General features: G+C 34.0%; 2 protein-coding genes across 2 annotated transcripts; one reads left to right on the top strand and one right to left on the bottom strand.

Moving 5' to 3' along the window:
• The first annotated feature begins 2,527 nt into the window (after window positions 1–2,527).
• Window positions 2,528–15,497, top strand: LOC111400821 (PH, RCC1 and FYVE domains-containing protein 1-like). The gene is made up of 9 exons (XM_023028239.1): window positions 2,528–2,963; window positions 3,908–3,994; window positions 5,399–5,488; window positions 9,966–10,046; window positions 10,199–10,393; window positions 10,640–12,769; window positions 13,547–13,693; window positions 14,100–14,485; window positions 15,003–15,497. Exons 1-9 carry the CDS (start codon window positions 2,886–2,888, stop codon window positions 15,133–15,135), a joined length of 3,327 nt encoding a protein of 1,108 aa, XP_022884007.1. The 5' UTR covers window positions 2,528–2,885; the 3' UTR covers window positions 15,136–15,497.
• A 5,885-nt stretch (window positions 15,498–21,382) lies between these two features.
• LOC111397641 (protein TIC 22-like, chloroplastic) lies at window positions 21,383–23,486 on the bottom strand. Its single transcript, XM_023024671.1, has 7 exons — window positions 23,021–23,486; window positions 22,836–22,910; window positions 22,401–22,457; window positions 22,206–22,292; window positions 22,040–22,126; window positions 21,890–21,925; window positions 21,383–21,788 (listed from the first exon to the last, which is right to left on the bottom strand). Exons 1-7 carry the CDS (start codon window positions 23,465–23,467, stop codon window positions 21,690–21,692), a joined length of 888 nt encoding a protein of 295 aa, XP_022880439.1. The 5' UTR covers window positions 23,468–23,486; the 3' UTR covers window positions 21,383–21,689.
• Window positions 23,487–25,849: the final 2,363 nt, after the last annotated feature.

Consider the following 25,849-nt stretch of genomic DNA (forward strand, 5'->3'; position numbering starts at 1 on the left):
TGCGATCTCCTCACCCCTACGATGATTAAGTTAGCGAGAGGGGAAAATATAAGCGTAAGACTATAAATTGACTTCTTGTTTAATTCCCATTATTTCAAAAATACATTTTTCTCTTTCTTATTTTCAATTACACATTCTTCAATGGAATAATATTACAACAAATCCAAAAAAATTCTTATTTTTTAGCTACACATTTTCCATCGACCTATCATTTCAAAATACATTATTTAGTAAAAATGGTGCTCAAACAAGCTCTAAATGTAAAAGCGTACCTGAATAATGATCAAAGGCTATACTTCTAGTAAGATTGAGTAGTGCACTCCTAATAGAATAAATCAATTGGACATCCTTATCTGATTAAAGAGTTGTGAAGTGTTTTGGAGTCTTTCTATACCTAGGAGTTGTAATTTGATTGGAGTTGTGAGATAAAATGTTTGTATAAGTACAAAATTTTGGTGGTAAAGTCCTATTAGATTAATAGCATTAGTGATTTCGTTAATGGACACGATCACCTCCTCGAGGTTATGTACACTACCTCAAAGGGACTCAACCCCGATGACCGAAATCATGTGGGTCAGAATATCTTGAGCTCACTCGTCGGGGTTTGATCCTTAAGGATACTGAAATTGGGAATATCTTGATAGAAATGGAGGAGAAAAGGAAAGTCAGGTACATAGATGTCCAAGGGCTTAGGGAGAGATTGACATCGAACTTGACCACATAAACTTGAGGATGTTCTAGTCCTAGGAGAGTGCTTGAGGTAATCATGACTTCGAGCATGATGTTGTGGGTGGTTGGATCCTACAAAAATTGTACATATCATCTCCCTTTTGGAGTCCATTTCTCTTATTCAAATCTTCAAGGGAATGCGAGTGCTGATAAGAACCAAATGACAGCTTTAGAAACCATCTTTTGAAATTTTCATTAGTCGTTGGCTACGTAAACTTGCTTTTCATGGACTTTTTTTCAATCCCTGTGCTCCGCTACCTGCTTGGCAGCGGATCTCTTTTCCTGACCTTTGCCAGTTGTCGACACCATTGATTGCAAGCTTAAGACCTAAAACGACTTTGATTCCATTATTGCAAAAGCTCAATAATCATGTCAACGACCTTGAGGTGCTTAACAAAAATAGGGTTCTCAATGAAGGTCCTGGATTTTTTCAATCAACTATATAAATTATTTTTATCATCCAATAAATGGGGGTCGATTTGGGTTGAGTCCTGAAATTTGATGACTCGTCTTTAGATCGGTCGCTGAGTCCAAAATCTCTGCCACTTGACTCGCTCCTTGAACTATTACACGAAGATGATATGAATGTACTTGGATTGCAATGATGGATTTGAAGGGAAACGATGGAGGTGGTGATGATGGTAGCGGTTTGAGGTTGGTGTGTGGTGGTGCCAGAGAGTACGAGGTGATTTTGATTTTGTTTTGGGATATTTTTTGGTTGGGGTGGGTGAAGAGGATGGTATTTACTTTTTATTTCATTTTTTAGTTTTTAAATTTAATTATTTTAATTGTTTAATGTGATAAATAGAAAGATATTATTTTATCATTTATAAAAATATTAAAAATGTAGTTAAACCCAATTTTTTTTCTATCAACTAATAGAAATATCAATGTTTTCTACTATTCCGACTCCAAATGCATGTAATTAAAAAGTTTGGAACCACGAGTATAACAAATGAAAGGTTAGGAAAAACACCTGCAATATTTTGAAAGGCTCAAGGGCACAATTATAATTATTTCTTTCAAAAATAACTTTTAATTTTTCGAAATATTATCCAATGAGCCCTAAGTCAAACTTACTCTTAAGCAAAGGTTGGGAAATAACTTTTACTTTTTTACTTTCTTGTAAATGAAAAGATCGGTCGCTGAGTCCAAAATCTCTGCCACTTGACTCGCTCCTTGAACTATTACACGAAGATGATATGAATGTACTTGGATTGCAATGATGGATTTGAAGGGAAACGATGGAGGTGGTGATGATGGTAGCGGTTTGAGGTTGGTGTGTGATGGTGCCAGAGAGTACGAGGTGATTTTGATTTTGTTTTGGGATTTTTTTTGGTTGGGGTGGGTGAAGAGGATGATATTTACTTTTTATTTCATTTTTTAGTTTTTAAATTTAATTATTTTAATTGTTTAATGTGATAAATAGAAAGATATTATTTTATCATTTATAAAAATATTAAAAATGTAGTTAAACCCAATTTTTTTCTATCAACTAATAGAAATATCAATGTTTTCTACTATTCCGACTCCAAATGCATGTAATTAAAAAGTTTGGAACCACGAGTATAACAAATGAAAGGTTAGGAAAAACACCTGCAATATTTTGAAAGGCTCAAGGGCACAATTATAATTATTTCTTTCAAAAATAACTTTTAATTTTTCGAAATATTATCCAATGAGCCCTAAGTCAAACTTACTCTTAAGCAAAGGTTGGGAAATAACTTTTACTTTTTTACTTTCTTGTAAATGAAAAAGTTATTTTATACTCAATACTCATTTTCTTTTCTTTTCAATATTCTACACAAGTTTTTTCTAGTATTGTTAGTCCAGTCCTTTCCCTTCTCCGCAAACGGGTAATCATCAGATCAAATTCCTGATAGATTCTACTCCCTCTCTATACTTTTTTCTGATCTCTCTGCACACACTGACACACGCCGAAAAATTGACCTTATTTAGCAGTCAATTGATCTCCAAAATTATTGGAATAACCATTTTTTGGCCAGTGTTCAAGTAGCATTTAGTGCAATTCCTACAATTTTTGCTTTATCTGTATTTGAGGACGCTTAACAAAGAAAGGGTATTGGATGAGTGTGATTGATGAATGGTGGGTTTAGATTTAGGGCTTGCTTGGGGAATTGAAAATTCGTTGACTGATGTATCGAATCGTCGATAGAATGAACAATTCTGACACCAACAGAGCTAGTGGGCCCGTCGAGAGAGACATCGAGCAGGTACCACCACCACCATGAGTAAATAAAATTTCAGTTATAATTTCGAGCTCCTGTTTGCTTGGAGCTCAATTTTAAGCTGCTTTTAGTGAGAGCTTGATTAGTTATCTAGTCCAATTTGTCGTGATTTTGGATTTCTTCTCATTCCGTTTAATTAAGCTGATTCGGACACTCGTAAGTATTTGGCACCAATCCTGTTCCCAGCATTAAGTTGGCCCTTTTTCTTTTTTCATTTTTTTTTTTTGGGCGAAAACCTGATATATTCTATTTAGTCAAAAGTTGTAGCAATGTCAAATTCACACCTGTCAAGTCCTTCCCGATTTCAGTGGATTAATCTTTCTTCTTCCACTAAGCTCCTACAAAGACCAAGCTGTGACCCATTACACCAGTCATTTGTTACTTCATGTGTTCAAAATTTGTTCCTTTTTTCTTCACCTTCTGAGTTTCCCATGATGAAACTTTTATGATTTGGAACGGATTGCAAGCTTTAGGAGTGTGACTAGATCTTTTAATTTTTGATAAAAACTTATGCACGGTTAATAATGTGGTTGCAATAATTTTCCTTTTGACCCTGTTTGGTACACACTAATGCAAAAATGAGAATGGAAAATATAGTCGCTACACTCCACACAAGAGATAGAAAGTTAAATATGGTGGCTTGATGCGATGGATAACGATGATATTTTTCATTATAATGGACAAATAATGGGAAACAAACGGGACTTAATTATTTACCATGGAAGTATATTATTTTCCTTAACCTGTTCTCATCTTGTTTCGACATACTGCACAGTCCAGTTTCTTTCTTTCGGCAAACATACTTGGTTACATTATTTTCCTTAACCTGTTCTCATCTTGTTTGGATATACTGCACAGTCCAGTTTCTTTCTTTCGGCAAACATACTTGGTTATGTTTAATTTTGGTTATTAGCTGATCTTTACAACAGGCTGTAACTGCTCTTAAGAAAGGCGCCTACTTACTCAAGTATGGAAGAAGAGGGAAACCCAAGTTTTGTCCATTTCGACTCGCAAATGTAAGTCCCAGTTCTTCTCCTGAATGATGTGTGGGCAGACACTTATTTGTTCTTTCCTTTGTTCTTTGGTGTGTCTTTTTTTCTTCAGTGTACTTCTTAAATTTTAGCCTGAGATGATATTTTCATCCACTTCGATCATTCTGTTTTTCACAATTATTTTGTGAGGAATCTATGTGCAGAAGATTGGATTTCGTTTAAATTTGCAAGATACTAGTCCGGAACAAGATTGCTTACTGTGATTAGCTGCAGACATTGTAAGATGTTACAAATGTTGGAAATCTTACGAAATCCAATACGATAGGATTTAATAGTTACTTACTTTAGCACAAAGGCGTTGTTACTAATTAATTTGACGGGGAACTTTTTACTCAAGTTTCAGTTTGTATGATATGTTCAGATTTAGAAAGCTATTATTCCATGTTCTTTTTGACCATATATAGATTCTTTTTAATAGCAATTGACCGTCTTATTTGCTAAACATGGGACTTGACTATGAAATTTTTGTTTCTGCTTCCACGTGTGGGTTCATCACCTGATCTAGCCTTAAAAGTAATTCACTGATTGGCTGAGGGTAGTGGTTATCAATTTTGTTGGTCAAGATACCGTGAAATGTTATGATTTGAGATGGATTTTGAAACACTTTTCTTCATAGTTACCAGACCTGAACTAGTCATTGGTTCACTGGTGAGACCCATGGGTCATAGGTCGAAGCAGGTCAATGCTTTTGTACATAACAATTTTGAAAAAATATCAATTAAAATTTTGCGTTGTTTGCATTTTTTTATTGTAAAAAATAAAATATAAAATTTTAAATTGTTTATTGTCGATGATGAAAATATGCATCTCATGATTTATTCTTGAGTACATTGGTATTTTAAAAATATTATCAAAGTCCGATTAAATGCAGTTGAATTATATTTCTTAAATTTTGATCATTTTTAATATATATTTTGCGGTTTCTATGTAAACAAGTACCGACAATTATCCTGGTGGTAGTGTCCACACTAAAATATCCACCGGGTCAAGGGATCAAGTCCTTGACAATAATTTTTGTAATAATTCAAAGACCATTTCAAAGAACTGGCCAGTTCATTTTCAACCGGTTCGCCATGTTTACACAAGAACAATCTGGTTCTTATGGGTCAATATGGGTTCAGCGGTACACTGGTTCAATCATGCTAACCGGATCAGTCCAGGGTCGTGTTAAATGGTGGGTTTAATAACTATGCTTGTACTTTTGTGCCTTATTTATTATAAACATGGATGTAACTGCTTTTATTTGATTTGTCAGCCATTTTTTAGTTGCTTCTTTTTCGCTGTGATACCGAAGATAAGTTTCTTTGTTCCCATACAAAAGGTTGAGAATGCAATCAACATCTGTTCATTGGTTGTGCTTTGTTTCAGGACGAGTCTGTTCTAATTTGGTTTTCTGGTAAAGAGGAGAAACATCTTAAACTGAGCCACGTGTCCAGAATTATATCTGGACAGCGTACTGTAAGTTTCCTGCTTGAAAGTAACTTTTCTAATTATAACTTTGCCATCATATATCGAGTCTGTGAGAACTTGACGGCATGTGCACATTGATATTTGGTGTTAAATTGTTGTGGTTCAGAACTGAATGTTAATACATATTTTACCTTTATAATGGAATTCTATTGACTAACTGATGGTACGTATCTATTGATGGTTCAAAATTTGGTGCAAGTTGAGGATTTTCTGAATTTTGATGGATTTAACTTTACGTAAATTCAGAAACAAAGAGATATGGTTAAGAGATAATCAGTTTTATACTTGCGTCCATCTATCAACTGTGTTGGCTCAGTTGTCAGATATAGTTATTACTTCCTTGGCCCAAATAGAATTTCCTATTTTCATTTTTCATTTAATATCTGCATTCTGAATAATGAAGTTGTGCGCCACTCATTAACCTGTAGTACAATGTTGAATCGAAGAAAGCTTTCATTGTCATTGAACTCATTTTCATAGTAACTCTTGCAATGAGCACCCCGTAAAACCCCAACTAGCGAAATGCGAACACAAGGATTCCCGAGTGCAATATGAGTAACAGCTCAACCCACTGCAGCTAGGACCCTCGAATCTCCTCAACTATCAAGTCGACTACATGATTTCATATAGAAAAAAGCAAGGTATTCTAAGGTGCAAGTATGTTGAGCTAGCATCTGACTTTGGATCCGTTGCCCTCATTTGTGCCTGCCATAGTCGCCATTATCCATTCCCTGCCAATCATTGCTTCTTAAATTCAAAATTCTACGGTTTCTCCTATCTTTTGCTTAAATAATTTTAGAACTACTTCAATTATTTTGATGGAGGAGTTTAATGAGGATTGAGGGGTAAGGGAGGAAAAGTGCCTTCAGCAATTTTTGGAGTTTCAGGTGCTGTTTTGGCTTTTTCCTTCCCTCCTTTTCATGGTGATAATGGATCTTCTGGAAGTCTGATGGTGGTTGAGGTTGGGTTATCCAAGGAAGAATAACCTTCGAACAAGCACGGTCCCTCTAAAAAAGGCTTTGTCTTTGTGTTGGGCATTTGCCCTTTTTGGATAATCTTGATCATATGCCTATTACGCCCCAAGACAATTTTTATTTGATCGATAAATTGATAAAAATAATCCAATAGTTTAAATAAAATTTTTCATATAAATTAACATATTAAAACACTATAATTTTAAATGGAAATTCAAATTTAACATAGAATGCCGAAAGCTCGAACATGGGAAAAATACTAAAAATAATGTGCACATAATTAAGCATAAAGTTGTGCTTAAAATAAAATTTGGCAATAATCATTTCTAAAATTTTACTTTTCTACCCCATAAGCATCTTTGGTCAATCTTCCACACGACTACACGACCCATTCTAATCTAAAAAGTTATTGTAAGAGTGGATACTTGAAAACACTCGAAAAAATATGTATAGATTCTTATTAACGATATATAAATATAAAATGACATAACATTCCGATATTTTTAGATTTAGAACAAACTAGTCGCAATATTCAATAGTTCAAGAAATTTCTTAAGAATTCTTATATCCTGTAGAATTTACATATTTGACCTAATGGTCTATCTCATAAGATTTAATATAGAAATCAACTTTCAGGCCTTAAAGTATTTCATGCCAAAATTTATATAAACATTAAGAAAATAAGAATTTACCACTTTTTGCAAAATGTATTCTTACCTATTGTAATTTTCATCTGTCATGAAAGGGCAGAGAATCATACGGAAAAGGAAGGAAGGGAAGCAACAGCATTCTAGATAGTCGCCGGATAGAGATGATGGTCTAACCCGTCAATTTGGGATCCATTCGATATTTTCCTGACACCTATCGTAATGATAAACGGCTCGTCTCGCCCTCTAGACGAATATAATATAGAACTAGATTGACCAGACAGCTCAACCCTCATACCATAGTACGCCACTCGTTTAGCATCTCAAGTGATTAGGCGGGGGTAGGATTCGAACCTGATCTTTGGCTTTACGTCTTACTATTCAGAGAATGGACTCCTGCAACATCTTTTAACTGTTCTAGAGCAGAGCTCCTTTCATCTCCACGTAGAATCGCGTTGACTTTGCTTCACTGACTCTTAACTCTTCAAAGCCATAACCCCAAACGGATGATAACTTTTTCTTTACCAATTTCACATAAATTTCAAGATATTTCATGTGGACCTAACATAGGTCACATCCCTCACGACATAAGATTGAAAGATCCAAACCTTCTTCCTTTTAGGTTGTCGATGTTCGGAAGTGAACTGTCCGGGTTGTGGATAAATGGCTTATTCGGCTCTATATCACAATTCATTCATTCTCGGGCAGCTGGAAGACACGGAAATAAAGGTATCATTTCCAAAATTTTGTGATCTTTGAAGGCTTCGAGGAATATCCGATGTTGGTGGTAGGTTTTGATCTGCCGATGATGATTTAGCTAGGTGCTTTGCTGCCACTTCTTGATATAAAAATTTTGAAAATATTCCTTTGAGATAATAATTAAAAATGGACAGAATGTTTGTAAGAGAATGAGAACCCAACTCGTGAAATTCTGAAATACTCCCTTTCAACAAGTGTGTGTGTGTGTTAACGTGTGAAAATTACTTTATGCATGGTAAAAGGAAAAACTTCACACACACACACACACACATGTATAAGTAACAAGTAAAACATCCATCAATTTCAAAACGTACAAAAGTTAAGTTTGAAAATTCAATTGGTCAATTAATATATTCTTTATTTCCAATCAATCACGTCATTGAGTGTGGAATTAAAAAAAAAAAAAATACTAATTAACTATTTATTATCTAAATTAATGAATGATTTATGTTTAATATATTAAATTATAATACCATTTCAAATTCCAAGGAAATCGCACCTGAAGTGAAGTTTTTCTTTTATTATTTTATATATATAATTTTTTTAATAAAATATAGGTTTTAGAATACTTTTCTTTCTATCAAAATAACTCAGATATAACTAGTCCAAAATTATTTCTTCTTGAGCTCAACTTATGTTATTTAAAATGAGCTACAAAATGAGTATAATATTGATATATTTTATCAATTTTTATGAGACTTAAATATTTGACCCAAATATAATATACGATAAATTTTATAAAATACGCATAAGAAAATAAATCCTTTTTTTTTTTTTTTTTTTGTTGTTGTTGTAAATAAGTGGTTTAAACTTATCATTTTAACCTTTGGACTTCAGTGTGATGACGAGACTAGACATTGACTATTCCACTTGCTAAATGACCAATGCTAAATTTAAGCTCATGTGAAAATAATAAATAAAAATTTTGGGTGTTACAATGCCTACCACTCCTTTGAATCCTTTTAGAGATAAATAGTAGATGTGAGATAAATAGTAGATGTGAGTAACCTAGACACATGTTGGACACTTTTTGATTAATAAGACATTTCTAAATTGTCAATTATGTAATTAAGCATCAAAGTGAGACAAATGTTCAAGTGTTCTTTCATATGATAAAAATGTTCTCAATGAGCAAAATGTATTACTACCTAGTTAATAAGTGATATTTTGCTAAAATTCCATTGAAAAATGGAATTTGCTACACGATGGGAATATCAACATCATTTTGCAGAATAATAATGATTGTATCATAAATAATACTCAAGTTTTAATCTAACAGTTACCCTCTAAAGTGATGTGAATTGTCTTATGGGTTTTTGCTCATGAAGAAGAAATACTGAAAAGCGTTAGGTCTTCAAGTCCATTCTTCTCTGCTTTCTTCAAGCTGAGCCCTTTTATCGAGGACTTCTAACTTTTTGGTTGGGAAAACCATTTACATAACTCGGGATTCTGGGAACATTGTATTGCCATGGACCATTTTAACCTACCATTGGAGTTACATGGAAACTGTATTACAAGTAGCCTATGAAATGCCAAATGTGGTAGCATTAATAGCATATCTTCTTCTTGAAAGACATGATTTAAGTCTGAAATCTCTGGCTTTAATACATGTCTATTTCACTATTTGCTCATCTTCTTTTTCGCAAAATTGGAATGTGTATTTTTTATGTAACACCTGCAAGCACATTTTCATAGCTAGACTGCTTATTGAATGCAAAGGTACCAGAGTTATATCTTTTCAAGTATTTGACTCTACTTGGCTGAGAACTGTCTGCAGTATGAAAATGTTAAATTGTTATATATCAAAAGGAATTAAAATGCAGAAAAGAGCTGGAAGATGCCTAGATGACTTTACTGAAGTTCAAAACACATATTATAGTATCCTGCTAACTAGTCGGGAAGATTTTTCCCGCGTTGGCTAGAATTTTGACATTACCGAATTTTTACAAGTCTATTGATAGCACCCCATGATACATCAGAACAATCATTTATAGGATTTAATGATTCCTACGTGCAGATTCTTTAGTATTTCATGCTAGCTTTACGTTCTGATTATATGTAATTTTAATATTTTTCTTTCTCCAGCAAATTTTTCAAAGATATCCACGGCCTGAGAAGGAGTACCAGTCCTTTTCTCTGATATACAATGACAGATCACTGGATCTGGTAAAGGATTCATTTTCATATCCAAATCGGTTGAAAAGAATTATTGAGTCCATCATTTTACTTTTCGTGTCTTCCAATAAGGAAAAATTGAAATTTATGACATTGTTGGGTTTCTGAAGTCTTATCCCTCAATTCGATGCCTTTTTTTGCAGATATGCAAGGACAAGGAAGAAGCAGAGGTATGGATTAGTGGGCTGAAGGCATTGATTTCACGTGTTCATCAGCGTAAATGGAGAACGGAATCAAGGAGTGAAGGAATTTCATCAGGAGCTACTAGTCCCAGAACTTACACTAGAAGAAGTTCTCCACTGCATTCTCCATTTGGAAGTGGTGATAGCTTGCAGAAGGCGAGTTGATTCTTTTTTTATATTTCATGTGCAAACATATAATTGCTATATGCTCCTTGATACGGATGGACCTACTGTACATCTACATAAGGGGGGTTTTTTTTTTTTTTTTTTTTTTTTTTTTTTTTATTTCATGTGCAAACATATAATCGCTATATGCTCCTTGACACGGATGGACCTACTGTACATCTACATAAGGACATTTTTGTTCTTAAAGATGTTATAATTCTTATTTTACCTGTGCAGGATGGTGCAGATCAACTTCGCTTCCACAGTCCTCATGAAAGTTCTCCCAAAAATGGTTTAGACAAGGCATTTTCAGATGTGATATTATATGCAGTGCCTCCAAAGGGTTTCTTTCCTTCAGATTCTGCCAGTGGTTCCATCCATTCCTTGTCATCTGGAGGCTCAGATGGCATACCTGTTCATATGAAAGGAATGGCAATGGATGCCTTTAGAGTAAGCCTTTCGAGTGCCGTAAGCTCATCAAGTCAAGGTTCCGGTCCCGATGATGGTGATGCGTTGGGTGACGTTTTCATCTGGGGAGAAGGCATTGGTGATGGTATTTTGGGTGGTGGATCACACAAGTTTGGAAGTTGCTCTGGTCTCAAAATGGATTCACTCTTGCCTAAAGCGTTAGAATCTGCAGTTGTACTAGATGTTCAGAACATAGCTTGCGGTAGGCGACATGCTGCCTTAGTGACCAAACAAGGAGAGATATTTTCTTGGGGCGAGGAGTCAGGAGGCAGGCTTGGGCATGGTGTAGATTCTAGTGTCTTGCATCCGAAGCTAATTGATGCCCTCAGCAATACAAACATTGAGCTAGTTGCATGTGGTGAATATCATACTTGTGCTGTCACTCTTTCTGGTGATTTGTACACCTGGGGTGATGGTCATTGTGGTCTGCTTGGTTATGGGAATGAAGTAAGTCACTGGGTGCCGAAAAGGGTAAATGGACCACTGGAGGGAATACACGTTTCTTCAATTTCCTGTGGGCCCTGGCATACTGCTGTTGTGACCTCTGCTGGGCAGTTGTTTACTTTTGGAGATGGAACTTTTGGTGTTCTTGGTCATGGTGATCGGGAAAGTGTTTCTAAACCTAGAGAAGTAGAATCCCTGAAGGGGCTTCGCACTGTACGGGCAGCTTGTGGTGTTTGGCACACTGCTGCTGTTGTTGAAGTTATGGTGGCAAACTCAAGCTCTGGTAATTCTTCAGGCAAACTTTTCACATGGGGAGATGGGGATAAAGGTCGACTTGGACATGGTGATAAGGAATCAAAACTTGTTCCAACCTGTGTTGCTGCTCTTGTTGAACCGAACTTTTGCCAGGTTGTTTGTGGACATAGCATGACAGTTGCTCTTACAACCTCTGGCCATGTATACACAATGGGCAGTCCTGTATATGGACAGTTAGGAAACCCTCAAGCTGATGGGAAGCTTCCATCTCGTGTTGAAGGAAAACTTGCAAAGAGTTTTGTGGAGGAGATAGCATGTGGTGCCTATCACGTTGCTGTTCTCACCTCGAGAACCGAAGTTTATACGTGGGGGAAGGGAGCAAATGGTAGATTGGGTCATGGGGATATAGATGACCGAAGTTCTCCAACTTTAGTTGAAGCTTTGAAAGACAAGCAAGTCAAAAGTATTGCTTGCGGTACTAATTTTACTGCAGCTATCTGCCTTCATAAGTGGGTCTCTGGGGTTGATCAGTCCATGTGTTCTGGCTGCCGCTTGCCATTTAATTTCAAAAGAAAACGTCACAATTGTTATAACTGTGGACTCGTCTTTTGTCATTCATGCAGCAGCAAGAAGTCTATGAGGGCTTCTATGGCTCCAAATCCCAACAAGCTATATCGAGTTTGTGATAGTTGTTTCAATAAATTGAAGAAAGCTATTGAAACTGACACATCATCTCAGTCATCTCTGAGTAGAAGAGGAAGTATAAATCAGGGTCCAAATGATCTTATTGACAAAGATAACAAGTTGGACACCAAATCTCATTCTCATCTAGTTAGATTTTCTTCAATGGAATCCTTGAAGCAAGTGGAGAGCCGCACTTCAAAGAGAAACAAAAAATTGGAATTTAACAGCAGCCGTGTATCACCTATACCCAATGGAAGTTCCCAATGGGGGGCTTTTAATATCTCTAAATCTTTTAATCCAGTATTTGGATCGTCCAAAAAATTTTTCTCAGCTTCGGTTCCTGGATCAAGAATTGTTTCTAGAGCAACATCACCAGTATCGAGACGGCTTAGTCCTCCCCGTTCCACTACACCGACCCCCACATTGGGTGGACTTACTTCACCAAAGGTTGTATTGGATGATGCAAAAAGGACTAGTGATAGCCTTGGCCAAGAAGTTATTAAACTAAGGGCACAGGTACATTTTGACTCGCCTTACCATTTGATCATGTTGTTGCCTTCTTTTACATCCTTTTGTCTTATGTTGAAGTTTTACACTACAGTAGGAATGGGTGGTTATTAATTTGAGGAAAAAATGAAGATACTTTTCAAATGATCTGCAGTTACATCATATGAAAGAAGCGATCCTTTCCTGCTTGGTAAAATGTTAATGTTGAAGAGAGCATGAGTCACTGTTTACAATTCGGAGTTTTAGCAAATCTGTCCCAGAGGTTTTATCCTTTTTGGCAATGAAAGAATAGAATAGACAAGGGATCAAGCGTCCATGTCTTCTGCTCTGCAAATACCTTTCTCTATTTAGTGCCTGTTATTAGTTATGGATGTGAAGATGCATTTGAAAGCTAATTTATAATACTTTATATATGGGAGAGGGAGTTCTCGATTTGACAGTTAGGCTTATAAAGCTAAAGTGAGTTCACTATTCCATTATATATTGTGGCCATAAGTACAGTCACACATATGAATCTGTTTAAATGGTCTTGTTCCACCTCTCAAAACGGTCTTGTTATGTGCACTGCACTTTGCAGTGTCCTTGGCAACCAGTATATCCAACACCCCTTCCTCTTCTTCTTTTTGGTAGGGGTGGATGTGGCACTTACCATGCTTGAATAATTTTTTTAACTTCCAAGGGGACAAATGCATACCCGTTATGCTTTAATGAAGATTTGACACCTGGTTGAAGTTGTGAGTTGAGTTGGCTCCACAGAATATGCATCTGACATATCTTTTGTCTTAGGTCGAGAATCTTACTCGCAAGGCTCAGTTTCAAGAGATAGAGCTAGAAAGAACTACTAAGCAGCTGAAGGACGCAATAGCCATTGCAGGGGAAGAGACTGCCAAATGCAAAGCAGCCAAAGAAGTGATTAAGTCACTTACTGCACAAGTAAGACCAGTTTTTATGGTCATTAATTATATAAATGTCCAATTTGTTTGCACGTATCTTAGGATAGAAATCATGCATTTTTTCCTTAACAGAATCTGAGGTTATTCCAAATTTATATTCATTAACATTTGAGACAAGTACATGTCAAACCTTTTTCCTGTTCCATTTGTCACTGTCAATTGCTGCTCTGTTTTATATTTGTAATTGACAATGTCTGTTCAAGTATGCGGAGTTTTCTTCTTTTAAATGGGACAAATTAATTCAACGAGGTTTATGTGTGAATTCGTTTTATATTACCCTTCTGGTTTTTAGAAAACTGTAAATGGGCTCCTATTTCAGTTTTATTATACACTTCCTTTTTGATGGCTTCACTTGATGACACAATTTATTCTCTGTACGTGTATAGCTGAAGGAAATGGCTGAAAGGCTTCCTGTGGGTTCTACTCGAAACAACAAATCTCCTTCCTTTACTTCTCTCGGCTCCACTCCTGTATCCAATGACGTTTCAATTGCCTCTCTCGTCCGTTTGAATGGTCAAATAAATGCCCAGGAACTGGAATCAAATGATCTAAGCAACCAGTTGGTTTCTAATGGACCAAGCATTGCAAGTAATCACAGCTTTGGTCACAATAGACAAGGTCACCTAGAAGCAATGGCAAGAAACGGGAATAAAACAAAAGAAAGTGATTCTCGCAATGAGAATGAATGGGTTGAGCAAGACGAACCTGGTGTTTATATCACCCTTACCTCCTTACCTGGAGGTCTCAAGGATCTTAAGAGAGTTCGTTTCAGGTATGTTACTTTGAACTCTAGTATGTCTTTGTTTCAGGCCTATTTTGTTATGATCCTTACATTATACTTGCTGGATAAGTTTGTATAATGACTTAATGATTGCATAAAAGCTGGATGCCAGTTTTTGCTTGCTCTTGCCCTCCTTGTGAACATTAAGGCTTGAACAAGTTACCTTCACGGTATTGATATCCAAGATTCTAATGGTTGGATCTGTTCGTGCCTGGTTATGGTCATGGTATTAGTATCCTTAATTATTTAAAATGGTCATAGTTACCTTTATCTGGTGTAAAGTCACAAAGTACAGCAGGTAAGTATGATTAAAAATCATATAAGTCTGTTATTGAGTGTGTTACTTCAAGAGACACATTTTAGCAGTGCTACTCGTATTGTTTGTTCCTTCCTTTGCTAGGTTATGAAAAGGGTGGGTGGGTAGGTCTTTATGTTAGCTGAAGAAAATGAAATCACAGAAATGATTTTTATATCTGAAAAAACCATGTTTGTCAATGTTGAAATGCAGTCGGAAGCGGTTTAGTGAAAAACAAGCAGAACAATGGTGGGCAGAGAACCGGGCAAGAGTATATGAACAGTACAATGTACGGATGGTTGACAAATCGAGTGTTGGCATAGGAAGCGAGGACCTAGCTCAGTGACATGCGGTTTCTTCTCTCTGTTTCCTGCCCTTCATTTGGGCTTCATTAGCAGGGAAGATCATATGGGTTTGAGTAATTTTGGCATTCGTCTTTCAACTGTTGCGAATTCTGGGGTCGCTGATTAAAGCATGAGGAATAGAGATCTGTTCGTGGATTTTCCTAATTATTTTTCCTTTTCCTTGTATTTACCCCAATTATTCTTGCAGTTTGATTACGCGTTTTCATTTTTTTTTTCCCTGGGTGCACCTTGTGTGTGGGGGTTGAGGACGAGAAATGTATATTCTTGGCAAGTTGCAGGCTCGTTGCAAGCAGCTTTCATGTAAATTCCATAAGCAAAATGCATTTTCAGTTATTAATGATTCTCTATATTGCTTTTAGTTCCTAGTGAAAAATGTCTGGGAACACTGGTTTTCGTGCTAAACTTGAAAGTCTTGCTCTCGTTCTTGTTACGTCCTTTTCCAATTTTACGTTGAAGAAGGCATGCCATTGTATTTCATGAATAATTTTGTTTTGAGTAATTTTAGTGTTGGAAATTTACTTATGCGCAGCGAAATTTTTCTCAGAGATCTTATTTGCGTTTAAATAGAAACTATTATAAAAATTATACATTTATTTTTTTTAATTTTTTGCTAGCAAGATTATTATATGCTCTAATAGCTTATTAATAGAAGTTTAAGTGGGCTTGAGCCATTCATCAAGTTTAACTCGGTTCAATATTTAATTAATTAAACTTAACCCATAAGTTAATCAATCTAATCAATTTGTTTAAGCTCATTAATAAGCAATTCAATTAATTATTTCTATAAATGTTAAACACTTGTTCATTAATTAATTAGAAATATCATTATTCTAGTTCTTCTTTTTGTGTTTGATCAACTAGGTTTTCGATCTCGATGTTTAACAATGTGAATTATTATTTTAATCTAATATGAATTATCATTTTAATTTATTATTAATTCACCTAAATTTATTAATTCACTTTCTTCATTCCATATTGACATCTAACAATATGTAGAGTAATACACGTGATGAGAAGTGTCATGAGGCATGATAAACCCAAATTGTTCGTTTACTTTGAAAATATAATCTATACGTCAATATGATGATCAATTACAAGATGTGATAGTGTGTCAATCTCAATTATTAATCATATATTTCATTTCATATTATAATAAAATATCCATCTTCTGCAAATTATTTTCTTATGTGCTCTAGTAATTTTACTTCATATAATTGTCTTAATCTTTTATCTTTTCATAGTAAACTAATATCGAAACTGTTCCGCTTTTATTAAACTGGTTTCAAATCTGGTCCGATTCATAACATTTTCCTTCATTTTTTTGGTTAAAAAGATGTGTAAATTCTTTTAAAAGGTTGAACCCTACTGGACGTCCAGGGTGCCATGTGGCCCTGGACAAGTATCTTTATCCTAAAAGCTTTAAGTCAACATATCCACGTGTATGCAATTAGCTTATGTCTAAATCTGAATGGGTATTGAATAGAGAGTTGTGCAAACGGTAATTGAACGTATGGTATCTTCTAGGAAAATCATGTATTCCTATCAAGTTGTTGAATGAGACATCAATACCTAATGCCTTTGATATTTCACTCAAAATCTACACTAGATTTCTGGACTTGGTCAACCATTGAGTTTATGTAGATCTAAGATGAAATGCATGAAATGTGACAAGGACATAATGCACAAGAGTACAGCGGATTGGACTGTATACACAAGTGTCTACAGATATTATGTGATTGGAAGAATGAAGATACCAAGTTGCTCCTTTAAAATGGAAGTTTTACAGGGTGAATATTAAACAAGCTCTTCTTTATGATATTGATTATTAAGCAATTAACTAATAAAATAAGTAATGCTATTTGCAGTCGCTCGGCATACACATGATAGGTGGTTATTTGATACATTAATGTGGTAGTTTTTTTATTCATTAATGTATCAACTAACCACCTGCCATGTATATGTCACGTAGGACGACTGTCGCAGTGAGCGATTGCAAATAGCATTATTCTAATAAAATGCTCATATTTAGTGAGGGTGCCAAATAAACTTTGAAGTGAAGTCCAAGATCACACCCCAGTTGCCATTTGGTTTTTGTCTTTGGACTATGCAGGAGTTCCATTGCATTTCTCGCTTTTGTCGTGTATGAGAAAAAGGAAGATGAGATAGATAAGTTGGTCCTAAAAATCCTTCACATGGTTGCAAATTGAAGTCCTTCAATTCTGGAAAAACTTCAAGACTTAAAGAAAATACAATTATTGTTAAATTGGCACGGGGAGCTGTGAATCTACATGTACAATCTAGTTTGACAAATTTGGTTGACAACTCACATTTAGCAACATCTTATTCATCCATTTCAAAAATTATTTTCTAAATCAATAGCTCGAATTTTGACAACACCAACATTGTCATCCATTAATTGTCAAGAGCATGATTGTACAAAATAGATTAATTCTATCGTGATTAGTCCTTTTTTGTGCCGCTTCAAAAAGAAGACATTGAATGTACTCTTCTTTAGGGGGGATGAGTATTGGGATATAATGATTTTGTTATTTCGTGGTAGGGCCTGTTGGAATTTAAGGGTATATAAAAAGTTCAAAATGCTTGTTGGAATTTAAGGGTATATAAAAGTTCAAAATGGGTAAATTGGAATAAGTCTTCAATAAGTGTAACAAGTGGTTGCGACTCTTCAACTGCAAAATGTGCACAATGAAAAGTCATGACCTTTTATTAAGGTGTAACCTAGACCATTAATTATAAAATTTGCGATCTAACGGTTAACATCAATTTTGCCAAAAGATGCATCCGGTAGGAAGTAACACATGAAAATCTATAAGTAGAACCCTCTTAATTCTGTTTTCTTCTCTCCAAATTAATGATTGATTTTTATTCTTTATTTCTTCAAATTCTATCAAAATAATTTCCATATTATTTTTGAGTTTCGTGTTCAATATTTAGTATTCAATCTTTTCCATTCTAGAAGAATATAGTCAAAAGTTGGTTCACATGGCAAAATTAATATTTTGGAAGAAACGTTGTATGTTGGGAGGCGGACACTAATTTACTCCAGTAAGCACCGGTTTAGGGGTGAAATCCGCCTTATGGAGATTTGCATTCGCATATCTCACTTCATTCATCTCCTTATTATTTTTACGTGTCAGCCAAGTCTTGGTTTTGCTTAACTTTTATGCGCATACCATGGTTTCGGTAAGTCGTTACTCTATCTGTATTTGCATGCACTTATTTTTGGTTAAATGAATATAATTAATGCACAATATATCCAACGGGGCCCACATTGTGGGACTTGACATTTGTTTTTTGGCATTTCGACTTGACTGAATGTCCATTTTGTGTTCATTCAGTCTCTATTTGAAAAATTAGTTTTTTAAGTTCTCGTTTTATATTTCAGTCTATTGTGAAGGGCTTATATAAAATTCTATGCTCTTATTCTTCTTTTGATTGTTTGTGTTGACTTCTCACAAGATTATGGAAGTATTGATGATTCTCTCCTAAATAAATAAATTCGTCTCTCTTTATTGACTTAATCTTTTATACCAAGTCGCTTTTAATTTTTTCTGTGGCACGATCTGACCTTCATGAAAGGAATTATCGCATGTACGCGTGTTTTGCATTATCAAGTCACGACACAAGCTTTACAATTGATTTTGCATTATGATAAAGTCAAGACTGGATGATTTAATTTCACTTCATTAACAAGTCAAAAGAAGAAGACACAAGGGAGTTCTTAAATTTCATTTAATTGTTTTTATTAATTTTGCGAAATTGAAAATAGTGAATTGTTTGACTCATGGTATGGGGGCCTGTGAATGTTTTCCTTTAAGATTTACCACGTTACATCTGATGTTCAAGTTTTTAACTCATAGTTAATTTTTGTAAGTAATTGAAACTGTTCGACCACAGATTCAATATGCATTTTGAAGTCAAAATTGTTTAAAAATTGATCATACGATGTTCTAACTGTCTGCTGTCAATTGTTTTGATAATAATTAAAACGAATTTTTAATTTATCTATACATTAAAATTTATAATATTTTCTTCCCAAGTAGATGATGGTTTAAAAAAACATTGAGCATCTAGGGACGGGAATGTGGGGAGTTTGAGGAGGGGTCAGTCATTCCCGTCCTCCATCTTGTCGGGTATTTTTGTTATCTTCCTCCCCCCTCATACTCGATTAAAGTGGATAGGACTGGTATGGGACGAAATCGAGTTGGACAGGGTAGGTCTCATGCCCCATTTATCATTCCATTTTATTTTTTATTTTTACGTTTTATGTTTTATATCTTTAGTTAGTGAATATAATATTACTTTTTTTCCCCCAATTTTTAAAGAACACCTTATGCTCTTTTTTAAAAATGATGATAAATCTTTTCTTTTCGTTTAATTAAAACTTTAAATTTCAAATTAACTTTAAAAGGGACGGGTAGTGGGACATGGACCATGTTTTCCATACCCGTTTCGAGACAATGACCACCATCCCGTTTATCCGATTGGGTCGGTAATCCTTGCCCCCATTCGGAGTGGGGCTTGTGGGTATTGGGTTGGACATGTTTTTTTGTCATCCCTAATCATATCCTCAATTCGGCTCCTTAACGAAATAAGAAATGATCAAAATCCTAGACACACAAATGGATCAGCGACATTAGAGTAACAAACAAATAAGGTTACAAAATAAATAGCCAAAAATGATATATCCGCCTTTGTTTTGTGAGAGAAATGGAGGTTAGAGAGCACACATATTTTTCTTGTCAAAAATATATAATTATCTTCCAATTCCAAAAAATCAAGGACCTTGTAGAGTTTCTCCAAGAGAGCATAGAAAGCAAAAAACCAGAAGAAATGGCGACAGTTTAGGTCAGAAATGAAACTGAAGTCTCTTTAACTTTTTATACTGTCTTCGAAACGACGCTCTTTAGGGGTGAAATAAAATAAAAAATAAAAGTAAAATGTTACATGGAAGATTGAACTCATCTCAACTATTTATTGGAAGATTTTCTGAATAGCTAAACTGGCAAGAACACTGGAGTGCCTTGAAATGGTCATTAAGATATCTTAAAGGCACATCAAACTTAGGTTTAATGTTTAAATTGAGAAAATGTGGTGCGACTTTAAAGGGATATTCAAATTTTTGCTGGAGATAAGGATAATAGGAGATCAATTTCATCATATTTTTATACCTTATGTAGAATTGTTGTAAGTTGAAAATCTCAACTTCAAAATGTTGCTGCACTATCTTCCACAGAAGCAGAGTATGTTGCTGCACTGATGCAATAAAAGAGGGAATTTGGTTAAGTGGTTCGTTATCTGCACCTGGATTTGTTGATGATCATTTTTATGTAGCAAGTCGTAGTTTTGCTTAACTTTTATGCACATACGATGGTTTTGGTAAGTCTTTACCCTATCTGTTTCTGCATGCACTTGTTTTTGATTAAATAAATATAATTTATGTACAATTTAACCCACGTGGTCCACATTGTGGGACTTAACATTCTTTGCACTTGGTTTTTGGCATTTCTGCATGAAAGATGTCCATCTTGTGTTCATTCAGTCACAATTTGAAAAATTAATTTTTTAGTTCTCGTTTGATGTTTCAGTCTATTGTGAAGGGCTTATATAAAATTATACACTCTTATTCTTCTTTTGATTGTTTGTGTTGACCTCTCACAAGATTATGAAAGTATTGATGATTCCCTCCTAAATAAATAAATTCGCCCCTCTTTATTGGCTTAATCTTTTAGACTACGAGTTCGTTTGGTATAATTTTTGAAAAGTCAAAAGGAGCTTTTGAGGTTCAAAAGCTGCAATTTTGGTGGTTTGAAGAGTTTTAGAGGAAGCTGATTCAATGTGACTTCCTTTAAAAGCACTTCTGGAATAAAAAATGCTTTTAAATGTTAGTTTTCAAACAAAAGTTTAAAATAGCTTCTTTCAAAAGCTCTTTTACAAAAAGCAAAAGCTATGCCAAACGGACATAGTTCTTTCTGTGGCACAATATGACCTTCATGAAAGGAATTACTATCTTTCCCCATTATTATGCGCAAAAACTTCTTTGATGATCAAATTAGATTGTGGGACATGGTGTTAACAGGCCACCCCGATTCAAATAACACAACTTATGCCATCGGCCTAGGCTGAAATATTTTTGTTCAATATCATAGTATAGTAACACTTTGAAAAAAAAAAAAAATTGAAAAACAAAAATCCCTTCCAAAAGCATTTTTTCAAAATAAATTCATTCGTTGAAAAACTATTCCTCAATACATGCTTAATTTAAATATAGATGAACTTTAAGTCTTATACTTAAAAATATACCAATTAGTGAGATATGACAACTCAAACAATATCGACTCTTCACACTCTATGTTAAATATCAAAATTCCAAGAGATAAAAGAAAAATACATGAACAAGTAATTAAATCAAAATCAAGTCATGAAATCAATTCCTATTTAATGAAGTAAGTAAAATAATAAAATAAAATAAAAACCTAATTGATTATTAGGTCAGGGATTGTGTATTACACGGTCAGCCCTCTTCCTCTCCGTCTGGGGGTGATGGACCAGCTTGAATATCTTCACCAGGATATGCAAAAAAAACATTGTTCCACTCTGATGTTGAATTATCCTGCAAAATAAATTGTTCAACATTGATGGAATGGGAAAAGAATCAAATGATCATAAACAATGAGAATTTTGCATTTATAATAAAAAGGAAAGAATTTTTACCTTCATTGATTGTATTATATCCTCGAGAGCAAAAACCTATCATTCAATAACTTTGAAAATGTTACTAGGAGCATGATAATGGCACACAATGCCATGATTTGAGTTAAAAATAAAAAATAAAATTATTCAAACATAAAGAAAATGAAGGACCTTTATGTGTGCCTCTATGTCAATAAGTTTTGACTTCTCGCCATGACTTGCAGCTCTTGCTTTTACATAGGACTTTTCTAGATCCTCCTATACAAAGAGAATATAGATCATTTGTTGAATTAATTAAAAAAAAAAAAAATAGGGTTTTTAAATTTGTTTTCCACACCTTTTTGAAGAAAACCGGGCGTCTTTGATTTAGGCACCCTTCGTCTGTGAGACGCAAATAATGATCGCATAAACTCAAATTACTCAACTGAAACTCATTAAGCAATGTCAATGTTTCTTCCTCAAAGAAATAAATATATAAATAAAAAATAAATGACATAAATATAAATGGAGCTTATGAATTAGTAACACAAACCTCAAAAACTGGAATACCAGAAAATGTTTCATCTTGATAACCATTTTTCATTTTAACCTACAGAAAAGTAGCATCGAATATATTTCTTTAGTGGTTGATTTACAATTAGATGTTTTGTAGGTTATGGATTATCGCATGTACAATTATTCGAACAACCCTGTAACATGTACATTTTGGTTGACGATTTTATTTACTGTCATAGTTTGGCCATTGATTTAAATAACCTTATTTCAATCAATGATCAAACTGTAGATTGTCTTGCTAGTTATACAAATGTTATTCAAATCAATGGCCAAACTTTTTACACATCATCGAGATTATCAAACCAGTTGCAGAAAATGAATGTACAACTAGTTTAATCCTTATTGGAATAGTTTAGACCATCTTATTATTTATTTATTCGGTAATAAAATCTGCATAAATTGGTATTATCACCTGTAAAGCGTTTTTCACTTCATATGCCTCTGGTATTAACATGACTGGCCCATCTTCTATATGATACTCCAAAACCTACACAATACATGTAAAAACAGACGTTAAAAAAATCATATACACATAAAATAAGTTGTTTCTTTGAAAAAATTATATACACATAAAAAAGTTGTTTCTTGAAGATTTACATCATCAAGTGCTTCGGAAACTACGAAGTTTTCCCTTGAAGGAGTTGAAGACCTCTTCATATATTCCGCAAAACCCATAGCATCTGCTTTACTAAAGAAATACCCTAGAATTGATTTTCTTTGATCCATGGGTAAAATCTTAATAGGTTCATCACAAGAAACTTTGACACCATAAACAGGTGTCATACTCAATTGGTCTCCAATTTCCTGATTAGACATGGCAAGATTCTTTCTTTTATTAAGGTTGAAGAGATTCTGGGGTTTCTGGAGGAAGCTGGAGACGTGGGATTGCAGTGTGTGGAAGGCTTCATGGAGGCGGAGGTGCGGCGGCCATGATGGCGAAGGTGGCTGCACCTGTTTTGGTTTCCACCGATTTACATTTTCTGCTGAACGGTTGGGAAATTCTTTCCCGGGTAGTTGAGGAGGAATAATGTTAAATTTCAACATTGCTTCAGGATGCAAATAATAATCAATGAGCCCCTACAATAATATAAGATTTTATTCTAAACGATATCAGTTCACGATTTTATTAATGCATGGAAAGTTTGTATTAAAGTATACTATTTCCTTAAGAGTTTGTATTAAAATATACTACTTTAATTAGCTAAGAGTTTGCTCTAAAGAATTCCTTAAGTTAGAGGAGTGTTGCTAGGATTTTCCATTTCCCTTTACAATAAATTATTGTAGTTATTGTCTTATAATTTTCGAGGCGGTAAGTTTATTATTTGCGATTTTGTAGCTTGCAATTTTCCAAGATCAAAAACATGGTAGGTTTCTTGCATAACTTAAAACCTATATTGTCTAATCTTATAGTACCATAATGATTTTTTGATAATGTGTTTGGAAGCCGCTATTTATATCTACGATTGTTATATATATGTTCTTATTAAAATATTAAAAAAATTACTATTTTCGTCCACATCATGTTCCAATTTTGTCCTTATTAAATTTATTCATTTAAATGCCGTAAATTCACACAAATTTTATATATTCACCACACTCAAAATACGTCCTTAATACAATTTCAAAATTTTAAAAAATCATTATATTCATACTCATTATAGATAACATCAACCTTCTTACAATTTAATAATTAATTCTGCTAACCAAATATTATAAGATGGGATTATATGAACCATAAAATCCTACAATCACCGCCATTTTCAATATGACACGGACCCTATACAAAAAATTATACAATCCATTTTATGAAAAATTAGCAGCTTTTTTTTTTTTTTTTTAAAGAAGTAATTACCAGATTTTAAATTGTACATAATAAAATAAATTAAAATAAAAGTTAATTGAAGGTAAAGAGCAGAAGGAATTAGACAATAATATTACCATTTCTACATCTCTAATTGAGTTACCTCCAATAAAATTACCAATAAATAGAAAATAAAGACGACCAGAAAATTTTAGTTGCTAAATATATTTGCACAAACCTTCTATGAGGAAAAAATAATAAATAAATAAATAAATAATTAGAAATGCGTGGTGGATAGATGGATAGGACTCGTGGATAGTTGGAATGTATGATTGAAAATGAAGTTTGAATATTTATAGCTTATTTATAAATTTTGACAAACGGATGCTTAATCATGAAATGCTTCATTATGTAAAATCATCACAAAAGATAGAATGCTTTGCATTCCAAGTGAAATGCAAAAGATTGAGATTCCCTAAGTAACTTAGTGATTGCTTTCTAAGAAGGAAATGAATTCTATTGTGCTGTCCTTTTATGATAGCAAACAGAGATAAAAAAATAAAAATAAATAAATAAATAATAATAATAATAATAATAATAATAATAATAATAATAATAAAATAAGAATCCCTTATTAACATAGTCATGGAAAACGGTGGAGAAAATTTGGTGTTTCAAAACTTGAGTACTTCGATAATAAAATCATGCAAGTATAAATACGGTTCTTTCTTATCTTCTGCTAATCCTAAAGTAAAAGTTAATGGTACCTTTACGAATTCATGACTGTAGTCATGCTCATGAGTTGCAGATCTGATGGCATTCAATGATTTTTTTTATTTTTTTTTTTTTTTTTTTTTTTTTGACTGTCCTTGATTTCGGATTGATATTATTATATGATTCTTGGTATATACTTAATATCGTATCTTATTGGCCTTACTCTAAAATCTTTTGCATGGAAACCATCCTTTACAAATTTTATTCTCATCCATTAGATAAATAGAAAATGGTCTGCATTTAGACCTACTTGTCGCTCCAACCTAATTCCAACAATGCATTCCTCAGGCTGAGGAAGTGGGAGCAGTAGGTAAGGATGATAGGATTTGAACACGTGACATTTTGTACCCAAAACAAACGCGCTACCAATTTGCGCCACATTCCTTCAAGAACCTTATCAAGGCTTGACACGTGGATGTGTAGATATATAAAAGCTGTGTGGATAGAAATTTTAAATGAATGGGATAGATATGTAAAATTGGTGTCGACGTATAGTGTTTAAATGAATGAACGAATTTAATTAAGAACAATATTGGAATTAATGTGGATGTGAATAGTATATATTTGTCTCAAATTTTAAAGTTCCAATAGGGATAGATATAGAATGAATACATATATATAAGTATATAACTTTTGTGGATGTAAATAGTGGCACCTTTTTATTATTCTTCGTACCGTCTTTTAAAAAATTATTCTTTTATTAAAAAACTGCAGAGCCTCCTTGAGAGGATATAAGTTAAAGTATAGTACTCGAAAAACTATGATGCATGTCCATATTCTAAATATTTTGGCATTTTTTTTTTATCATTTTATGATCGCTTTGTATTTCTTAAAATTCATGTCAGTTATTA

This window comes from Olea europaea, chromosome 1, assembly GCF_002742605.1.
Source record: "Olea europaea var. sylvestris chromosome 1, O_europaea_v1, whole genome shotgun sequence".
Classification (NCBI taxonomy): Eukaryota; Viridiplantae; Streptophyta; class Magnoliopsida; order Lamiales; family Oleaceae; genus Olea; species Olea europaea.

Bases quoted from the DNA above. Each gene is read 5' to 3' on its own strand.
- LOC111400821 (XM_023028239.1), top strand. From the start codon at position 2,886: ATGTATCGAATCGTCGATAGAATGAACAATTCTGACACCAACAGAGCT. The intron at 3,995-5,398 runs GTAAGTCCCAGT...GCTTTGTTTCAG, and splicing joins GTCCATTTCGACTCGCAAAT to GACGAGTCTGTTCTAATTTG. The intron at 5,489-9,965 runs GTAAGTTTCCTG...TTCTTTCTCCAG, and splicing joins TTATATCTGGACAGCGTACT to CAAATTTTTCAAAGATATCC.
- LOC111397641 (XM_023024671.1), bottom strand. From the start codon at position 23,467: ATGTTGAAATTTAACATTATTCCTCCTCAACTACCCGGGAAAGAATTT. The intron at 22,911-23,020 runs GTAAATCTTCAA...TGTATTGTGTAG, and splicing joins TTTCCGAAGCACTTGATGAT to GTTTTGGAGTATCATATAGA. The intron at 22,293-22,400 runs GTTTGTGTTACT...AATGAGTTTCAG, and splicing joins CTGGTATTCCAGTTTTTGAG to TTGAGTAATTTGAGTTTATG.